This window comes from Brassica napus, chromosome C7 (genome assembly GCF_020379485.1).
Source record: "Brassica napus cultivar Da-Ae chromosome C7, Da-Ae, whole genome shotgun sequence".
Classification (NCBI taxonomy): Eukaryota; Viridiplantae; Streptophyta; class Magnoliopsida; order Brassicales; family Brassicaceae; genus Brassica; species Brassica napus.
The window spans coordinates 14689202-14706653 of NC_063450.1; the positions used below are offsets into that span (position 1 = coordinate 14689202).

At 33.5% G+C, this 17452-nt stretch overlaps 4 protein-coding genes across 4 annotated transcripts; 2 read left to right on the forward strand and 2 right to left on the reverse strand.

The window, feature by feature from the left end:
- Nucleotides 1-3099: 3099 nt before the first annotated feature.
- Nucleotides 3100-4813, forward strand: LOC106405861. Its single transcript, XM_022705650.2, has 7 exons — nt 3100-3395; nt 3474-3588; nt 3666-3797; nt 3876-3926; nt 4016-4062; nt 4137-4223; nt 4469-4813. Exons 1-7 carry the CDS (start codon nt 3309-3311, stop codon nt 4625-4627), a joined length of 678 nt encoding a protein of 225 aa, XP_022561371.1. The 5' UTR covers nt 3100-3308; the 3' UTR covers nt 4628-4813.
- Nucleotides 4785-8567, reverse strand: LOC106405859 (serine carboxypeptidase-like 21). Its single transcript, XM_013846411.3, has 13 exons — nt 7690-8567; nt 7414-7559; nt 7236-7306; nt 6982-7104; nt 6780-6882; nt 6635-6672; nt 6430-6531; nt 6024-6347; nt 5698-5763; nt 5488-5609; nt 5198-5311; nt 5074-5119; nt 4785-4975 (listed from the first exon to the last, which is right to left on the reverse strand). The coding sequence occupies exons 1-13, from the start codon at nt 7845-7847 to the stop codon at nt 4892-4894; spliced, it is 1497 nt and encodes a 498-aa protein (XP_013701865.2). The 5' UTR covers nt 7848-8567; the 3' UTR covers nt 4785-4891.
- Nucleotides 8568-11745: 3178 nt separating this feature from the next.
- On the forward strand, nt 11746-13710 carry LOC106405857 (probable sodium/metabolite cotransporter BASS3, chloroplastic). Its single transcript, XM_013846409.3, has 5 exons — nt 11746-12201; nt 12332-12427; nt 12501-12807; nt 12890-13137; nt 13230-13710. The coding sequence occupies exons 1-5, from the start codon at nt 11840-11842 to the stop codon at nt 13468-13470; spliced, it is 1254 nt and encodes a 417-aa protein (XP_013701863.2). The 5' UTR covers nt 11746-11839; the 3' UTR covers nt 13471-13710.
- A 334-nt stretch (nt 13711-14044) lies between these two features.
- On the reverse strand, nt 14045-15230 carry LOC106405862 (dCTP pyrophosphatase 1-like). The gene is made up of 2 exons (XM_013846414.3): nt 14982-15230; nt 14045-14474 (listed from the first exon to the last, which is right to left on the reverse strand). Exons 1-2 carry the CDS (start codon nt 15102-15104, stop codon nt 14193-14195), a joined length of 405 nt encoding a protein of 134 aa, XP_013701868.1. The 5' UTR covers nt 15105-15230; the 3' UTR covers nt 14045-14192.
- Between the last annotated feature and the right edge of the window lie 2222 nt (nt 15231-17452).

A 17452-nucleotide genomic window follows, 5' to 3' on the forward strand; every position in this document is an offset into this window, starting at 1 on the left:
GTATCCGTGTCAGCGACCTTCGTCCACAGCCGTCTCTACGGTCCTCCCACCCTTTTTCTCGTCGCCAGAACTACTGTGCAAGAGTGTGGACGCGCCAGATTTGCTCGCTGCTACGTCACTGCTGCGCCTCCATCACATTACGTCGTCTTAAACATCGATGGTTCTTCACAAAGTCAATTATGCAACCTTCAAACCGGAGTTGTGGCATGGAAACCCAACCATCCCAAAGCTTTTTTTACCTCTTATCTGATATTTGCCCACACACGTTTTGGTTGAACGAGTGCGATGAATGTATGCTTAGATCCCTTCGGTTACAAATTTTTGGGATGGACACGGTAATGTTGAGTTCCGAGGTTTGGACTCAATTAAACCTTCAGCTCTGTCATCAAACTTCATCCTAAGCGCCTCTTTGGAGGTGAAGTTAGAGTTTGAGATTCACATAGTCTCTTCGGTAAGCTTTGTTGGGTTTAAAGCTGATTGTGCTTGTTTAAGTGTCAAATCAAGTCAGATATGACTTCGTACTCTCAATGTTGCCTACGGTTTTGGAGCTTCTCACCTAAAGTTCTTGTCAGTCAACATCCCAACTTCTTCTTATAGGTGTATCAACATTGTTCTCGACTATCAATTGTTCTTTTCAACAATCGCCATAGGAACAAAAGTGGAGATTCCCTTTGGGTTTCTTCATTTTGCTGAGCATGACTCGTCCTTTAATTATTCTATCTTTAGTTGTTTTGTAATGTTTTCCAACTTTGTTTTACCATTGAGCATGGCTGTAAGATCTTCTGTTTCATTTGTAAACGTTATGCTCATTGAGCCTTTTTATAATATACTAGGATAAGACCCGCGCCTTGCGCGGAATTAAGTTATTATTTTTATTATATTTTGGAGAATGAAACAATAGTTTGGCTTCATTTGGATTAGGGGTGTTCAATCCAGATATCGGGTTGGTTTCGATTCGGTTCAGTTTTTTTCGGTATTTTGGTTAGTAAAATATAACTACTATTCTAAATCCATATTTACTTTGACTTTAGTCTTTCACATACTTTTGAAAGATTTCAACTGGACAACTAAATTGATCAGCCAATCTTTTTGTTTTAAATCATTAGTATATATATATATATATTATTTAGTTTGAATATTTATTAAATAAAAATTCATATGCGTTATATTTTATGATCATTTGTAACTTATTATAACAAAAAAAAAATCTATTGATCACAAAATTTTCAGAGTGAGAATCTTCAAATTTCTAATAATATATAGACGTTTTGAAAAATTCAAAATATAACATATAAGAAAAAATATAAATGTTTTTATTATATATTTAATGTGATTTTTTTAATATCTTTTAATAATATAAAATTAAAAAAAGAACTAAGATACCAAAATTGTTATCAAATATTTATTATTCATAATAATTAATTTTCATATATACGTTAATCATATTAGGTAATTTCGTAGCTTCTAATTAAGGAAAGTGCAAAAACAATATTTGGTAGATTATTTATCAATTCGAATATTCGATAGTTAGTTTAATAAAAAATATAATGTAAGTTAAGATAGACCAACCTATTTTTTAAGAATAGTATATTTTATATAGTCATTTATTAAATGAGAATTTATAATCATACACTTCTATGATCATTCATATCGTTTTATAACTGAATATTTAAATCATCGATAACAAAATTTTCAATGTGAAATCTTTACTAAGTTTATAATTTATAAATGTTTTTGAAAATTCATTGAAAGTTTTAATATTAAAATATTTATGTAATCTTATGGTATATAGTTTAATCTATATATATATATATATGTTTTATTATTAAATGATATTTTTTACTCATATGGTTTTAAAATCATGTGTATCTTCTTATAATATTAAATAAAAGTTCATATTAATACAATTTTATGATCATTTGTAACTTATTATGACAAAAAAAATAATCTATTGATCACAAAATTTTAAGAGTGGTGATCTTCAAATTTCTAATAATTTATAGACGTTTTGAAAAATTCAAAATATAACATATAAAAAAATATAAATGTTTTTATTATATATTTAATGTGATTTTTAATATATTTTAATAATATAAAATTTTTAAAAAGAACTAAGATACAAAAATTGTTATCAAATATTTATTATTCATAATAATTAATTTCACATATATGTTAATCATATTAGGTAATTTCGTAGCTTTTATTTAAGGAAAGTGCAAAACATTTTTTGGTACGTTATTTATCAATTCGATAGTTAGTTTAATAAAAAGTGTAATATAAGTTAAGATGGATCAACCTATTTTTCTAAGAATAGTATATTTTATATAGTTTTTTATTAAATAAGAATTTATAATCATACGGTTCTATGATCATTCATATCATTTTATAACAAAATATTTAAATCATCGATAACAAAATTTTCAATCTGAAATCTTTAATAAGTTTATAATTTATAAATGTTCTTGAAAATTCATTGAAACTTTTAATATTAAAATATTTATGTAATCCTATGGTATATAGTGTTTAATCTATATATATATATATTTATTTTATTATTAAATGATATTTTTTACTCATATGGTTTTAAAATCATGTGTATCTTCTTATAATAAAAATGTTAAACCATTGATCATTAATTTTTAACATAATAATTTTAATAGTTTTAGTCATTTATTGTCGTTTTTAAAAATTCAAAATATAACATATACGAAAAAATCTAAATTTTACTTTTATAACTAATTTGATTGTTTAATTTATTTTAATAATATAAAATTAAACAAAAAATGATGGAGGAGATATAAATTGTTATCAAATCTTTATTATTAAAATCATTAATTGTCATATATATATTAGTCATTTATGGTAATTCCGTAGGTTTGATTTAAGGAAAGAAAATAACATATCATATCATTATATCATATAGTTTGACCAATTTATGTATCTAACAACATATAAAAATCGAATGTGGACCTACTTATTTTTCAATTGAATGTAATTGACTACCTAATTGAGTGACACCTATGTATTGGGGGCTATTTTAATTAATACAAAATTGAAGTTACATCTTTTCAAATGTTCCTCGATTAATATATAGGGGATGTTGTGCACGAAAAAAAAGAAAACTATATGAGAGTAAACGGACTATAGGGGCAATACATTGTAAAATATAATCCTTTTTTTTAGCAAAGTAAAATATAATTCTTAATCTAATAAAACGGGGAAATATAACGGGAACCCTTAAATTTGCTTTCTCCGCAATCGCCTGTTTCTGAAAGAGACGTTCGAAAACCCCTTCTCGGTGCTTGTAGATGGCTTACAGAGGAAGAGGACGAGGAAGAGGAAGAGGTGGGTTTGGCGTTGAGTATGCGAAGGCAGAACCTTTCGTGATTTTCCCCGTAAGTTGAAAACTTTTTCGCTTTGATTCATCTCTCCTCCCATATGCAAAGTCTGAACCTTTTTTTTGTTGCGGGCAGGACATAACGTTACCTGACCGCAAATCAATCTCAGAAGACAAGCAATTCAATGATCGTTTTGACAAGTTTTGGAAAACTTCGATTTACCACTTAGGAGATGGAGTTTCAAAGAAAGGTATCTATTATACAAAACATACATAAACTCTCTTATTAGACTTTGATTTTTAATGTTTTCTTTTTTTTGGTATTCAGAGAGTGAGAGTTTAGATATTGAGAGGTTTTCAGACACGTTGAAGCCAAAGAAGAAGAAGTCTCATGAGAGGGGATCTTTCTATGACTATCTTGTTCTTAGACCTGATAACTTCCCTAAAGAACTTCTTGGAGGTTTCGAACTAATCATCTTGTAAATTTAGTTTCATCTTTTTAAAGTTACTGTTTTGATCATATGCTGCAATCTCGCAGATACTCCAAGAGAACGGCCTGTGAAGAGAGCTAAATGGACTCAAGACGCAGGTAATTGACATTGTTCTTTTTTTTTTTATTAGTTTCAACAATGTTATACAACTCAAAAGAAACTCAAAGTTTATGCTCTGTTTTTGTAGATCTGCACAAGTTGGAGGTTTTGGAGAAGCTTGGAGCAAAGCTTAAGGTATAACAAAATACAGTTTTAAGGAGCCCACAAGTCTTTACATGCATGTTTGATTTTTTTTTTTTGGTTTATAGGCTGAAAGGAAGGAAGAGAAAGGAGAAGGTGATGATGAAGCTGAGGAATCTGAGGGAGAAGATTCTGATAACGGAGATTATGATAAGGTTCTTCTCTCTTTTTTTTTCTTCTTCTAAACTAATTGGTGAAAGATGAACATGTCACTATTCTGGCTCTGAAGATTAGTTAAACTTTCTTCTTTTATGTTTTGTAGACTAAAGACTTTGATGATGATGACGACGATTATAACAAGCCGGAGGATAATGATAGTAAGCATCATCTTTACACACGATTATATACTTGCAAACTTAGAGAGATGATTCTAACTTTGTTTTTCGTTTTCTGTCAACAGATGAAGAAGAGTATTAAAGCTAATTGTCCCCATGTTTTAGTCCAAGAACTTGAGCATTCACCTATTTTCCCTCTCTTGATTCCCTCTTTAAACTTCTATGATCAAAAGCTAATTCAAATATCAAAATACGGAGTAATGCATATATTAGTTAACATTTAATGTCGACCAAGACCCGTATGGGGATGATTAAGTGAAAACATGAACAAGCTTAACATCGCAAACTTAGGTTCGAAATCAAAATTCCTTTTCCACGTGTTGTCATGAAACTGATACGGTTTATCGTTCCCAAGTTAGCTATCGGGCTTTGCAACTCTTCTTTTACTTCCAAAAAATATTATTGGAAACTTGAATTTTATTAGGAAGGATGTTTTAAGCTCAAAGAAGACATCATTTTAATGAAGTACGAGCTAAAACTTGAGGAGTCTATATATTTTTTCCTTCTAGAAAACGGCTATAGAAGTCCAAGGCTTCATGAGGTTTGTATTCAGGAACGGTATGCCCTGAACCCTACAAAACAAAACATTCAAACATCAAAAGCGCATAACAAAAGCAACAAATTCATCTGTAAAATACAAAAAAAAAAAAAAAGAGGGGGATTTTTTTACCTTAATAGTTGCAAATGTAAGATTGTTGGCATACCCTTGTGTAAACCTATCGTACCAAATTATTGTAGAAATAGTGAACTGAGAAACAAATCATTAGAGAGAGAGAGAGAGATAAAACAATTACCCAGCGACCATGCCATTTGAGATCCATGCCCTCCATTCATCGACCACCTTGTATCCCATTGACTTAGTCCATGCTTCAGAGCCGGTATATGGCACACACATGTCATGATCTCCGCTGCACATATTAAAATATTTTTCACTGGGTTTACTACTCGTTAAAACATGTAGAAACAATGAGAAAGCAAAGAAGATTATCGCGTGTTTGATCCAGAACAACACCATTGGACCATGCCACCTTGGTTTCTAGACATTTTCTGTAGTCTTACTTGTACGGTTAATATATATATGTACCTGAAAATTAGAGCACGATAGCCACTAAGAGTGAGGTTTCTATGAAATTCTATCATGCTTCCAGCATCATGAGTGTAATCGAGGTTGTTTGTGCACAATTGCCATCTTCCAATCTCGCTTTCCTATCAACGTTTCAGACATAACTTTTAGATGTCAAAATATTTTATGGCAAAAAGAAGAGAGAACATGTATGATGGATGATATAAAGACCTCTTTAGCATGAACCGCCTTCCTTACTGCAGGATCGTTCAGCCATGCCGTTGCAACTCTATCATCCTGCATCCATACCAAGTTCCTTACATTTTAATTATGTCGTGGAGAAATACATATATATGAGAAGGAATGTAGCACAAGCTTATATTTGTGTATAATGATCAAAGATCCTTTAATACAAATGGATAAACCTAATTGTACATATGTAAATTTGTGTGTAAACAAGTGATAATTTTAATTATAATTTTCTCAAGCGGCAATAGCAAATATACTTAACCAAAACATATATAAGAGGGAGGTGCATGATGACGTTAAGTACTCACAACGCAAGGAACTTGGGAGTTAGCAAGGATTTGAGGCCAACTAGGGACAAAGCCTGGACGCACAACAGCACCAAGGGGCCACGAGCGTCCAAACATTCTCTTTCTCACTGGCAACGGCCTTTCTGTTTTTCCCAACTTAAGGAAACTCGGAGGAATAGATCCCATGTCAATTGGGGACGTCGATGTTCCGTGGAAGCACGGTTCTAGAATGTTATATATGTTTAATAACTTCACATCATCTGACACTTTTCCAAGCAAGTAAGCGCATTCTTCGCTTACATCTGGCTCTTTATAGTACTCTCCTTTGCATGCTGCTTTAGTATCCTGCCAGTTTTTGTTACACATTAGATAAAAAGCACTGATGAATAAAGCAAGGATTATAAGACATCGAGCAGCAAAACCAAACCTCATAGAGTTCATTAGAGATGAGTCCCATCCCATGTGCGAAGGGGACAAGTGCGTTACCATCAAACACTGGATCAGTAACTCCATTACCCACCAAATATCCCTATATATATAATGTATATGACATATTAAGATTGACGAACCGAAACCATGAAGAACTTTTAATCTGAAAGATTATCTCCATTATTGAATTCCATTAGCTGTACCTTCAAGTCGATAACCGGCTTTGTCCCATTCTTATTTCCTACAAAGTAACAAGAGTTGAAGAGAAATACTGGAAACCATTTTTTTTCTAGCATATGAAAAGGGGTTTATTTTTCTAATAATATGATGTTACAAAAGTTAGATGACCTTTGACAACTTCGGAAGCAAGAGTTGGGACGTAGACACCAGCATATGATTCTCCTGAGATAAAGAATGGATTTGACTGAAACTCCGGAAACATCTTGAACCACTGTCGAACATAAATAATTAATAGTTAATTTGTTGAATCGCACCCACTACACATTAAACATTATTATTGTTCTAAAAAAATAGAACATTATTATTTCACCTCGACTAGGAATGCATAAGAATCAGACGCGGTTTTTGAATCATTAGTTTTATAATCCGACTTGTTTCTAGAGTAAGAGTACCCCACACCAACTGGGGAGTCAAGGTATATGATGTTCGAAACCTGACCACAAAAAACAAAAACAAAACGATTTTTTTTTTTGACATCAAAAAATACTTGAACGATTTTCTTATTTATTATAAGAAAAGTGCATATTTGATGGTTTATCAAAAGTCGTTGTTCTTTCTTTTCACCTTAGACCAACTATAAGGATTGAGATGCAAACGAGGTTCTTTTGTTTTTGTTCGTTCAAAATTGAAAGGACCTGCAAAAGTATATGCTATTATTGTATTTGGATAACATCGAGATAAATCTTGAGTCGAAAAAAACTAATGTTTGTAGTGGCTAAAGTAGAGATTATATGAAACTTACCATGCTCGTAGATAAATCCATCCATGCTAGAGCAACCTGGACCACCATTTAACCAAATGACAACTGGATCTGTTGAAGCATTTCTCTCTGATTCCACAAAGTAATACCATAGATTCTTATTACGCTCCTTATCTATTGCCACATACCTTAGATCACGTACCAACGTCCATTTGAAAAGAGAGATTAAATTCTTTAGGAATAAAATCTAAAATAAAACTGTATGAAAAGATGTGCTTTTCGTTTTTGTGAAATGTAAGCAGTTCAACTGAATTTTACCCGGCATAGTGTTTAGATGGAAAAGTGCCACTAAAACCAGAAATTTTGGTGACAAGAGCAGACTCAGGGGCAGACTCTGTTACTGAAAAACGCAAAGACAACAATACTGAAGCAGCAAGAAGAGCTTTCACTATCAAAACCATTTTGATAATGAACATAGACCTGCAACTACAACTGAAATCTATCTATCAGAGAAGAATTGTGTATTGCAGATATCTATACAGGAGAACACTAGGTATGGTAAAAAATATAGGGAATCTAATGAAATTTTTTGGGAAGCATTACAAGGAAAAAAATTATAATAAGAAAAGATTAGGTGAAAATAACAAAATAATAAATGTAAAAGGAAAGAAATACAAGATTTTAGCAAGAAATAAAGAAACAAATCTAAGAGAAAATATTTTTACTATTAATAGAGATAACATGTATGATTGGAATGACTCGTAGCTTTATGTTTTTGGCTATAGTGTTTAAGGTGTACATTTATTTCCTGTAAAACTTTTGGTGTAGCTGTAGTTTTATGTTTCCACAAGCATATTTTAATTTTCTAGAGAATTTTTGGTTGTTAACTTCTTTTAAAAAACAGAAAGTTTAATTGGCTGACATTTTTGACTCTAGACTAATTTTTAGTTGTCTAGAGCATCTACAGCTACAACCAATCACCCCTAACATTATAAAATATATCAGTCAAATACTTTTGTATCCTAGTACTTTCAGATCTTTCATGTTTGTAGAAATATACTCTTTCCGTTCCTAAATGATTCATATTCTAGAGAAAACTTTTGTTTCAAAAAGATACATATTTTATATTTCCAATGTAAATTTTGTCAACTAATAATGAGAAATTGTGAAGTTCAAGAACATTAATTGCATTTCTTAAAATCTTATTGGTTTAAAATTATAGAAAATATAAAATTACAAAAAACTATGCATTTATAGCTAAGTTTTAATATGTTTTATTAAAAAGTGTGAAAATTCTAAGACATAGATCTTTTAGGAACGGAAAGATTATTAAATAGAGATAAAGTCACATAATATGATCAAGTTAAATATTTTTGTGTCATAAACACATATGAAACTCATACAATAGTTAATTTTCAAATACAAAATTATTTCTATAAATGATAATAAGAGATTTTAATTTATTTTATTGACTTCTTATTGATTTTTAGAGTATGATTCTGATTTAAATGTGATTCTGATTTAAATGTGAACTAGATTCTTAACCGTATTTTTAAAGTGTATAAAATTTTATTTAAATCAAATAATTATTTATTTTATTTACAAAAAGTTATACATATTGACTGGGTTTAGTGTATGAACTAAAGTGATTGAGTTCTAAAATGTAATACACACATTTTATTGATTTTATAACTTATTGTAATACTTAGTAAGTAGAAATTAATAAAACTATGGCTAAAACATTTAAACCATCTATTTAATGTATCTTTTATTAGTTTTGGTTTCTAAATATTTTTATAAATGAAATATATTAATTTACAATTTTAACTATTCTTACATTGATCAAGGTTTATTTTTTCGTATTTTATAATCGTAAAATATAATTGTTTTAACTCACTTCATATGGATCTAAATATATTGCATGTTTTATGTAAAACTCTGCATTCATAAAATATCAACTATAACTTGATCTACCATTTAATCATATAAACAATATATTTTAGTAATTATTAATATTTTTCTGTTTTTTAAATATATTTTGAAATTAAAAATTTTATTTGAAAACATTGATGTGTCATGTTTTATGTGTATAATTATTTAAACTCCCATATAAATTAGCTCCATTACACCTGATTCAATTTATTGTATAAATTTTTTTTATCAATAACATAATACTTCTTAATCAAGACTCTACTGACCAAACTATGGACTCTGTGTTCATATGGGAAAAATAAACATAGTGATTTCTTGCGCAAGTGCAAGAGAATAAGTTATGAGTCCTAGGAATGTGCTTGAGTTGAAAAGCGACATATCCATTCTTTAATTTTTGAAATTCTTCTAAATATACTATAAAAGTAGACCATTCTTCTGGTTCTGAAACCATTTTCACCAACTGGGAACAATTTGTTGCAAATATTACATGAAACTGTCGTAGCCGTTTCATACATTCCGTCGCCCAAATTAACGCTTCCATCTTCTCGTGGAGAGGTGAATGCGAAGCTCTGATGTTTCTTGCCCCCATAAAACCCTCAAAGCCTTCTAAAGTGGTATATCAACACTGTCTTGATAGTAAGTCCTTTTCTTTCTAAGAAGCATCTGTAATGCACCATCTACCAATTTGATGTGGTGTACCATGTACATCCTCATTCCTTGTTCCCCTGCTCTCTATCCCCAATTGAGATTCATTCCAAAGTGCTGCCCTGTTTCTGCCAATTGCAATGTATCAATTGGATTCTTATCTAAATCATTAAAACCATTTCGTTTTGCATTTTCCAAATGTACCAAAGAATCCATGCAAACTGATGATCCTCAATGTATGATCCTATCCTCTAGGATAAAGAATCCATATTTGCAAAAACCTTTTTGTTTTGCCTCTTCACTTCACTTTCTCAGCTTCTTTCTATTACACTTGCTTCCACCAATGAAAGCAATGTTGCTTAAGTCTATGCCGATTATCAGGACCGGCCTTAAAATTCTGGAGACCTTAAACAAAACATAAAATGGGGGCGAACTTTAAATTTTACAAGAGAGAAAGAAGTTAAAGAGTTTTTTTTATAAGAAAAAAAAATATGATAGAAAAGATAATTTTTTTCACTTAACTGTAAATTAAGTTTTTAGTTCTATGGACTAAAATTTTAATTTATTGCGCCATTAAGTTGCTTTATTGTTTAGCTCATTTAACTTAGTTTAAGTTAGTAAAACAAAAAAGAAATAAGTGGGCTTTATATAAAAAAAATATTCATATGTATAATGATAGTGTGATTCTAAAACTAGTTGTGAAACATTTCTACATCAAGAAGGAAGTTACATCTAATAAATTATACATATGTATAATGTATTTTTTTTTTTGCTTAATGGATCATATATAAATAGGTGCATGTGGCATGCCCAAAGTGAATGTAATGCTTTGTTTGATGCAAATTCAAAGCCCAGCGATGTGCACAACAATCACATCAAACACAAAATACACATGCCTTATTCTTGCAAAGTATTTGTTTGATCGATGGATCTTGGACTGCAGATTCACAATACAGTGGATATGGTTGGGTATAGATAGATGAAGTGGGAAATGAACAACTCATAGGGTTGAAAAACAAGGAGAGAAGATTGTCATCTTTGCTCTCAGAACTAGACGCACTCATTTGGTCCATGGAGAATATGATTCAACATACAACATGCCAATATTTCGGGACAGACTGCAAGGAGCTAATTTTTATGGTCAACGATCTGACAGCATGGCCAGGATTTTCACCGGAACTACTAGAGCTAGCATCGCTTCAAGAACATTTTCAAGATTTCAAGATCATTCATGTTCCAAAGGCATAAAAAAGACAACTGATTCGCTTGCCAAGACTGTACGAGCTTTTTATAAAAGTTTAGTTTTTATTGATTATTCTGTTTCGATCTGGATTCTCAGACCAACTCTAGTTTGAGCGGCGAAAGAATTTTTGTTGTTGAAAAATAAATTAAAAAAATAGGGACATGCAGCAAAAGTTTCATTGGACATGGCCCAAGATTAGCCCAGCCAGCTATGAACTATTCTGATTGGGCTCTGTTAAATTATTTTATGTGTTGGCTAACTGGACATTCTATCTTTTAATCTATGGCCAGGGACCCCCGTGAACATTTTTATATTCTCCAGCTTTAAATATGAAAGAGTAGTTAGAAGAAGAAACTGATTAGATTCTAGTATTCTACTAGGGTTAATAATGAGAAAGACGACGTCCAATGAAACCGGTCAATTCTGAAGTAATTGGACCAAACAAACAAAGTTGTAACACCAAAATTGTGCATCTAAATAGACAAAAACCAACCGGCTAAGTAGAAATGACTACTAGAGGACCACGCCATGAGTTTGGCATACACTTTGTTAATTAGTGAACATTTATTTTCTATATTATCCCTTTTGCTTGCTTCTTCAAACTCCAAACTTTTGACCCTCTCAATTTTCAGACAAAGTAGAAAGAGAATGGCTTCAATCACCTCTTTCCCTTTCCCTTTCTCACCACCAGCAATACCCAAACGGACACTTGCCGCTAAATCTCGGTTCTTCAATTGTTCTCATTCATCTTTCTCTTCGATCGTTCCGCCATCGCTTATTAGTAGTAGCTTTCAAAGACGCGTGGGGGAAGTAGCGTGCTCAACGACGCCGTTTATGGGAAGAGTTGGATTGCAGTGGAGAGATGGCAACATGTCTCTCTTATCTTTCTGCGGAGGAAACGATTCTCCTGATAACTCCGATTCCTCCTCTCAGGTCTTGTCCGCTTTGCTTCCTTTCGTAGTGGCCCTCACCGCCCTCGCTGCTCTCTCCTACCCATCCACTTTCACCTGGTTTGCACTCTCTCCCTCTCTTACAAGATTGGTGCTTTTACGCTTTGATGCGTCGTCATTGCTCTGTTCTCAAGCTATCTGATGAGAATTGAGTAGTGTTTAAGATGAATATCAGATGAAATGTTTGCAGGGTATCTAAAGAACTCTATGCTCCTGCTCTTGGTGGGATTATGTTATCTATCGGAATCCAGCTTTCAATCCAGGATTTTGCTCTTGCTTTCAAAAGGTTATTTGATCATTCAAGTTTTCTTCTTGAGGCTGTTTAGTTTTTTTGAGTACATTATTTGTTTTGGTTGCAGACCAGTGCCGTTATCTGTTGGTTTTGTTGCTCAGTACGTTCTGAAACCGCTCCTTGGGGTTTTAGTTGCTAATGCCTTTGGGATGCCGACCACTTTCTACGCTGGTTTTGTACTCACCTGTTGTGTCGCTGGAGCTCAGTTGTCTAGCTACGCCAGTTCTCTCAGCAAAGCTGATGTTGCCATGAGCATTCTTCTTACTAGCTCTACTACTATTGCCTCTGTTCTCTTTACTCCACTGCTAAGCGGTCTTCTTATTGGATCTGTTGTTCCCGTCGATGCTGTTGCCATGTCCAAGTCTATACTACAGGTAACCAAAAGCTTTTTTAGCTATATGATCATGAGAAGAAACAATCATCGTTTGAGGTCAAAACTTGATTTAACATCTGTAGGTTGTGCTTGTTCCAGTCACTCTTGGCCTTGTGTTGAATACTTACGCAAAGCCTGTGGTCACTCTTCTTCGACCTGTGATGCCGTTTGTTGCTATGGTATGCACTTCACTCTGCATCGGAAGCCCGCTTTCGATTAATCGAAGTCAGATTCTTTCAGCAGAAGGTCTTAGATTGATTCTTCCAGTTATCACATTCCACGCGTTAGCATTTGTTGTGGGATATTGGTTCTCCAAGATCCCAGGCTTAAGGTAACACTACTTCAACACGTAAGAATCTTCTTTTTTTTTTCTAGCTTCAATAAATACTTTTCTTGAGTTCTGTTGTTGAATCTTTTAACCAGACAAGAGGAAGAAGTAAGCCGGACGATATCCCTGTGCACAGGAATGCAAAGCTCGACCTTAGCTGGGCTGCTTGCAAGCCAGTTTCTTGGAAGCAGCCAAGCCGTGCCAGCAGCATGCTCTGTGGTTGTAATGGCCATAATGGGTCTATGCCTTGCCTCTTTCTGGGGCAATGGGCTTCGTATGAGGGACGTTCTGTCTCCACTAACACCGCAAACTAGTGACAATACCGCTGAATCATGAGCAGAACCACAAACCTGTAAAGCAAGGGAACAACACCTTGAGATATTCATCGCAAATTCTTTCGGGTTTTGGATTTTGAGGAACAAACAGCATTTGGGAAGGTAAAGATTAAGGGTTTTAGAGGGGATGGTATAGGTAGTAGTGGAGACGTGTCATCAGTCATCATGTATGTAGTCTACTAATTCATGATATAGAAATGTGAACGCTTATATCCATTCAGTGCAAGACAGGTTAAGCAAATATAAAGAGACCAATGCAAAGTTGAACAATGAAACCGACAAATGCACAATGAAAATAACGCAAACACAAGCCGTTGCAGTGATAGAAAATAAAGATCTCAGACTTGATCTAAAGAATATAATGAGGGGTTGATCACGCTATGTTCACTAGTAATGTGGACTTGTATAGGGATTGATGTTCAACGAACATAATCTAAACCAATTCAACATGTGAACCAGAAACTGCTTTGAGGATTTATCCAAGTTCTTTCTTGTGAATCTTTTATCATTGAACAAGCGAGTAGATGCAGAGACACTCGCAAATGCTCTGATGAATCAAATAACTCCACGAGCAATATATGTAAAAAGGTTAACTCTAATGTAAAAAGATTCAGTGCAAGACAGGGAAAGCAACAATACAGAGACCAATGGAAAAGTTGTACAAAGCAAGAGTCAACAACTCACATTAGGATTTTTTTTTTTTTTTTTGAGAAAAAACAGAGATTAATTATCTTCGGTCAACTTAGTATTGTCGCTTGAATGTTCACCAACACAATGATCAGTCTGTTTGGGTGCTGGGTACTTAATGGCATTGAGCTCGAGTTTCCGCAGAGCGGCCTTGCCCAATTCGACACCACAAACATCAGAAAGCCTCACCAGATACAACAACACATCTGATAATTCTTCACCAAGATGAACTTTGTCTTCTTCTTTCCAATCCGGAAGTCCTCTTTCCACTTCCCCTCTCCATTGGAATATCTCTGATAACTCTCCCACTTCACCCACCTACATTTCATATTAAATATTATTTCTAAAGCAACCAAAACAACAAGAAACAAGAGTTCACTTGGTTTTGCAGGACAAAAGTTTTGACCTTTTTATGACTTTGTTCTCAAAAATCACATGTTTTTCTCATTGTTTATGTTAATTGCAAATTCATTGCTCCATCACTTGCAATCATGTCAAAGTTGGTACAAAGCCACAATATCCCCTTTTTTTATTTGCGGGTTCTTAATTACATAATCAAATTTTCATGGAACCAAGATCAGCTTATAAGACAAGATCAGGAGAAAACCAGACATTATAACCAACTCGAAGATCCATGAAATGTAAACAATTAACAAAAAAAGAGAGATTCCATTACATAGCAAAAGAAGCCAACTTTTCTGTTTATCAGACAGGACCCAAGTTAAATTTCCATGTGACACTCCAGTACACTATATGCATCGTAACTGGAAGATTAATACACTAACTTGAGATTTAGAGATAAATCAAAGGAGTAAAAGAAGATACCATGGCTAAAAGGAGGTTCCTTGGGCTGTGATACTTCTCCCAATCTCTAGCCTTTGCAAAATCATCCATCTTCTTACTCAGAGTTCCCAGAGAAACTACTTCCTTCTCTTCCCCCATGTCCATTTTTACACAGACATATCCCTAAACACTCAAGGAGGAGAAATCTAAGATTTATAGAAGAAAATGTGATACTAATTATTTTATTATTGCTTGATTCGATTCCTTAATGAGACTTTTGATTGAGAGAGAGAGATGACCGGTTACCGGAAGTTTCTTGTTGAAGGTGAGATGTGTACTGGTTTATCAAGGTTCGTACACGTGGCAGTCATCTTTTTACTGTAGCTTCTTTACCTATCGCCCACCCGGCGACCAACGCAACCTGCGAGTCGTAGGCCTAGGCATTTTAACCTGGACCCGAAGACCCGAATCGGAACCGACCCAAAAATATCTGACCCGGAACCGGACCGAAAATTTACAAGTACTTTTTGGATCTAAATTTTTTTTACCCGAAAAAACCGGAACAGAAAAAGAACCGACCCGAATAGATCCGGACCCGAATAGAACCGATCCGAATATACCCGACCCGATAAGAACCGATTTGTACCCGACTTAAAAACATGTATATCTAAAACTATGATGTTTTTGTGTTCTATTTTATATATATTATTTTATGATTTAGTTGAAATATCTTTTGTTAACAACATTTGTTATTATTTTTTTTAATATTTTTAAAGTAATATAAAGTTTTAAAATGTAAAATTTAGAGTTTTAAAATGTTTTATTTTTATTATTAATAGTTTCATTTAAGTTGTTTTGTAAAATTTTAAATATATATGACAAATATTCAACTAAAGTTGATGGAATTGGGTATATCATGTCCTTTTCAGATCCTAAATACCCGAACCCGACCCGGACCCGATATGGACCCAAAAAATTACGGGTATTTTATGGGTATTTTAATTATAGACTCGAACCGACCCGGACCCGAGAAGAACCGACCCGAACCCGAACCGAAAATTTCTAAGTACCTATTGGATCTAAATATTTAGGACCCGAAAAGACTCGGACCCGAAAGGAACCGGCCCGAACCCGACCCGAAGACCCGAACGCCCAGGCCTAGAGCCGAGTCGCATGTTATTGTTCGTTTTGGTGTCGCGCGACTGATCGCACGACCATTTGCAGGTTCCGATTTAAGTCACCCGAAAAATAAAGATTAAAAATTAAGAAAATTTTGATTACGCGACTGGTCGCATATCGCTGGTCGCGCGACACGTAAACAAACATAATTTTAGTCGTAGGTTTAGTCACAGGTCGCACGACACGTAAACGAACATAATCTTAGTTTGCAGGTCGCATGGCGCGACACGTAAACTAACATGGCTAGTCTCCTAGCTTTTTGCTCTATCACTATACGAGGCAAGTAGGTCTGGGTTTGCCGGTCAACTTTTTTTTTAACTGAAAATCTTCACCCGCTCAACCCACAATTTAAAATCCACCAACTCGCACCCGCCTCTCTTAATTTTGCGGATAACCTGCACGACTGGCGGATAATATTTTTATCTAGAAAATAATTACTTTATATAATTTTTTTCTAAAAAATGATATATTTATAAATAAAAATATTTTTATAGAAAATCCATATATTTTTTTTAAATTTTCAAAAAATTTTAAGATGTTTCAAACAAATTTACGGATTGGCGAGTACTTGCGAGTCAAAATCCACCAACCCGCATTCGCCCCGCTTAAAATAGTCTTAACCTACACCCACACCCACTCCGCGTCGGATCAAACGGGACGGGGTCTGCGGGTTATGATTCAAATTCCCAGGCCTAGAGGAAGGGACTGAGGTTATTCCTAAGTTGATAAGAGATAAAATAGGACAAATTAACCGCTTTTAAAAAGTTGTGGCTATTTTTCTTAATTACAAAAGCTGGTTCTTTCATAAGAGAATTAGAATAATACACTTCTGAGGCATTTTGCATTGAGAGAATTAGAATAATATCATTTATATTCATAATTTTGATGAAAATTACACTATATTAAGTTTATATATTCTAATTGTGTGTTTTATACAATCTTAAACATAAAAATGTATTAATGTTATATACAATTAAAGATTAACATGTTTTATAACATAGTAAACCATCTAAAAATTCTGCCCTGTATAATTTCAGATTAATCCCCGATTTTTTCTTTTGGTGCTAGGCTTAACCCGACCGTCCAACTAGTGCCCAGTGCGTTCCCGAACAGAGGATATAACAAACGACTGCAAGTATTTAAATACAAAAGATTTAAACAAATTAATAAACAAGGGAAGGGAGAACATGACCGAGGAGACATGACAGGTTTGCATAACATCTATTTTTATAAGACCACGAGCAATGGCCCTGTTGAATTAAAAATTCAACTGTTTAACTGATGCAATGGACCTGTTGAAAAAGGTGAGAATCCAGGTGGATTAATTGGATGTT

Excerpts from the sequence above, each read along its gene's own strand:
- LOC106405861 (XM_022705650.2), top strand. The coding sequence starts at position 3,309 with ATGGCTTACAGAGGAAGAGGACGAGGAAGAGGAAGAGGTGGGTTTGGC. Across the intron at positions 3,798-3,875 it reads CCCTAAAGAACTTCTTGGAG|ATACTCCAAGAGAACGGCCT; the intron begins GTTTCGAACTAA and ends GCAATCTCGCAG. Across the intron at positions 3,927-4,015 it reads TAAATGGACTCAAGACGCAG|ATCTGCACAAGTTGGAGGTT; the intron begins GTAATTGACATT and ends CTGTTTTTGTAG.
- LOC106405859 (XM_013846411.3), bottom strand. The coding sequence starts at position 7,847 with ATGTTCATTATCAAAATGGTTTTGATAGTGAAAGCTCTTCTTGCTGCT. Across the intron at positions 7,560-7,689 it reads CCATCTAAACACTATGCCGG|GTATGTGGCAATAGATAAGG; the intron begins GTAAAATTCAGT and ends ACGTGATCTAAG. Across the intron at positions 5,764-6,023 it reads ACTCCCAAGTTCCTTGCGTT|GATGATAGAGTTGCAACGGC; the intron begins GTGAGTACTTAA and ends GTATGGATGCAG.
- LOC106405857 (XM_013846409.3), top strand. The coding sequence starts at position 11,840 with ATGGCTTCAATCACCTCTTTCCCTTTCCCTTTCTCACCACCAGCAATA. Across the intron at positions 12,202-12,331 it reads TACCCATCCACTTTCACCTG|GGTATCTAAAGAACTCTATG; the intron begins GTTTGCACTCTC and ends AAATGTTTGCAG. Across the intron at positions 13,138-13,229 it reads TCCAAGATCCCAGGCTTAAG|ACAAGAGGAAGAAGTAAGCC; the intron begins GTAACACTACTT and ends TCTTTTAACCAG.
- LOC106405862 (XM_013846414.3), bottom strand. The coding sequence starts at position 15,104 with ATGGACATGGGGGAAGAGAAGGAAGTAGTTTCTCTGGGAACTCTGAGT. Across the intron at positions 14,475-14,981 it reads GGAACCTCCTTTTAGCCATG|GTGGGTGAAGTGGGAGAGTT; the intron begins GTATCTTCTTTT and ends TATGAAATGTAG.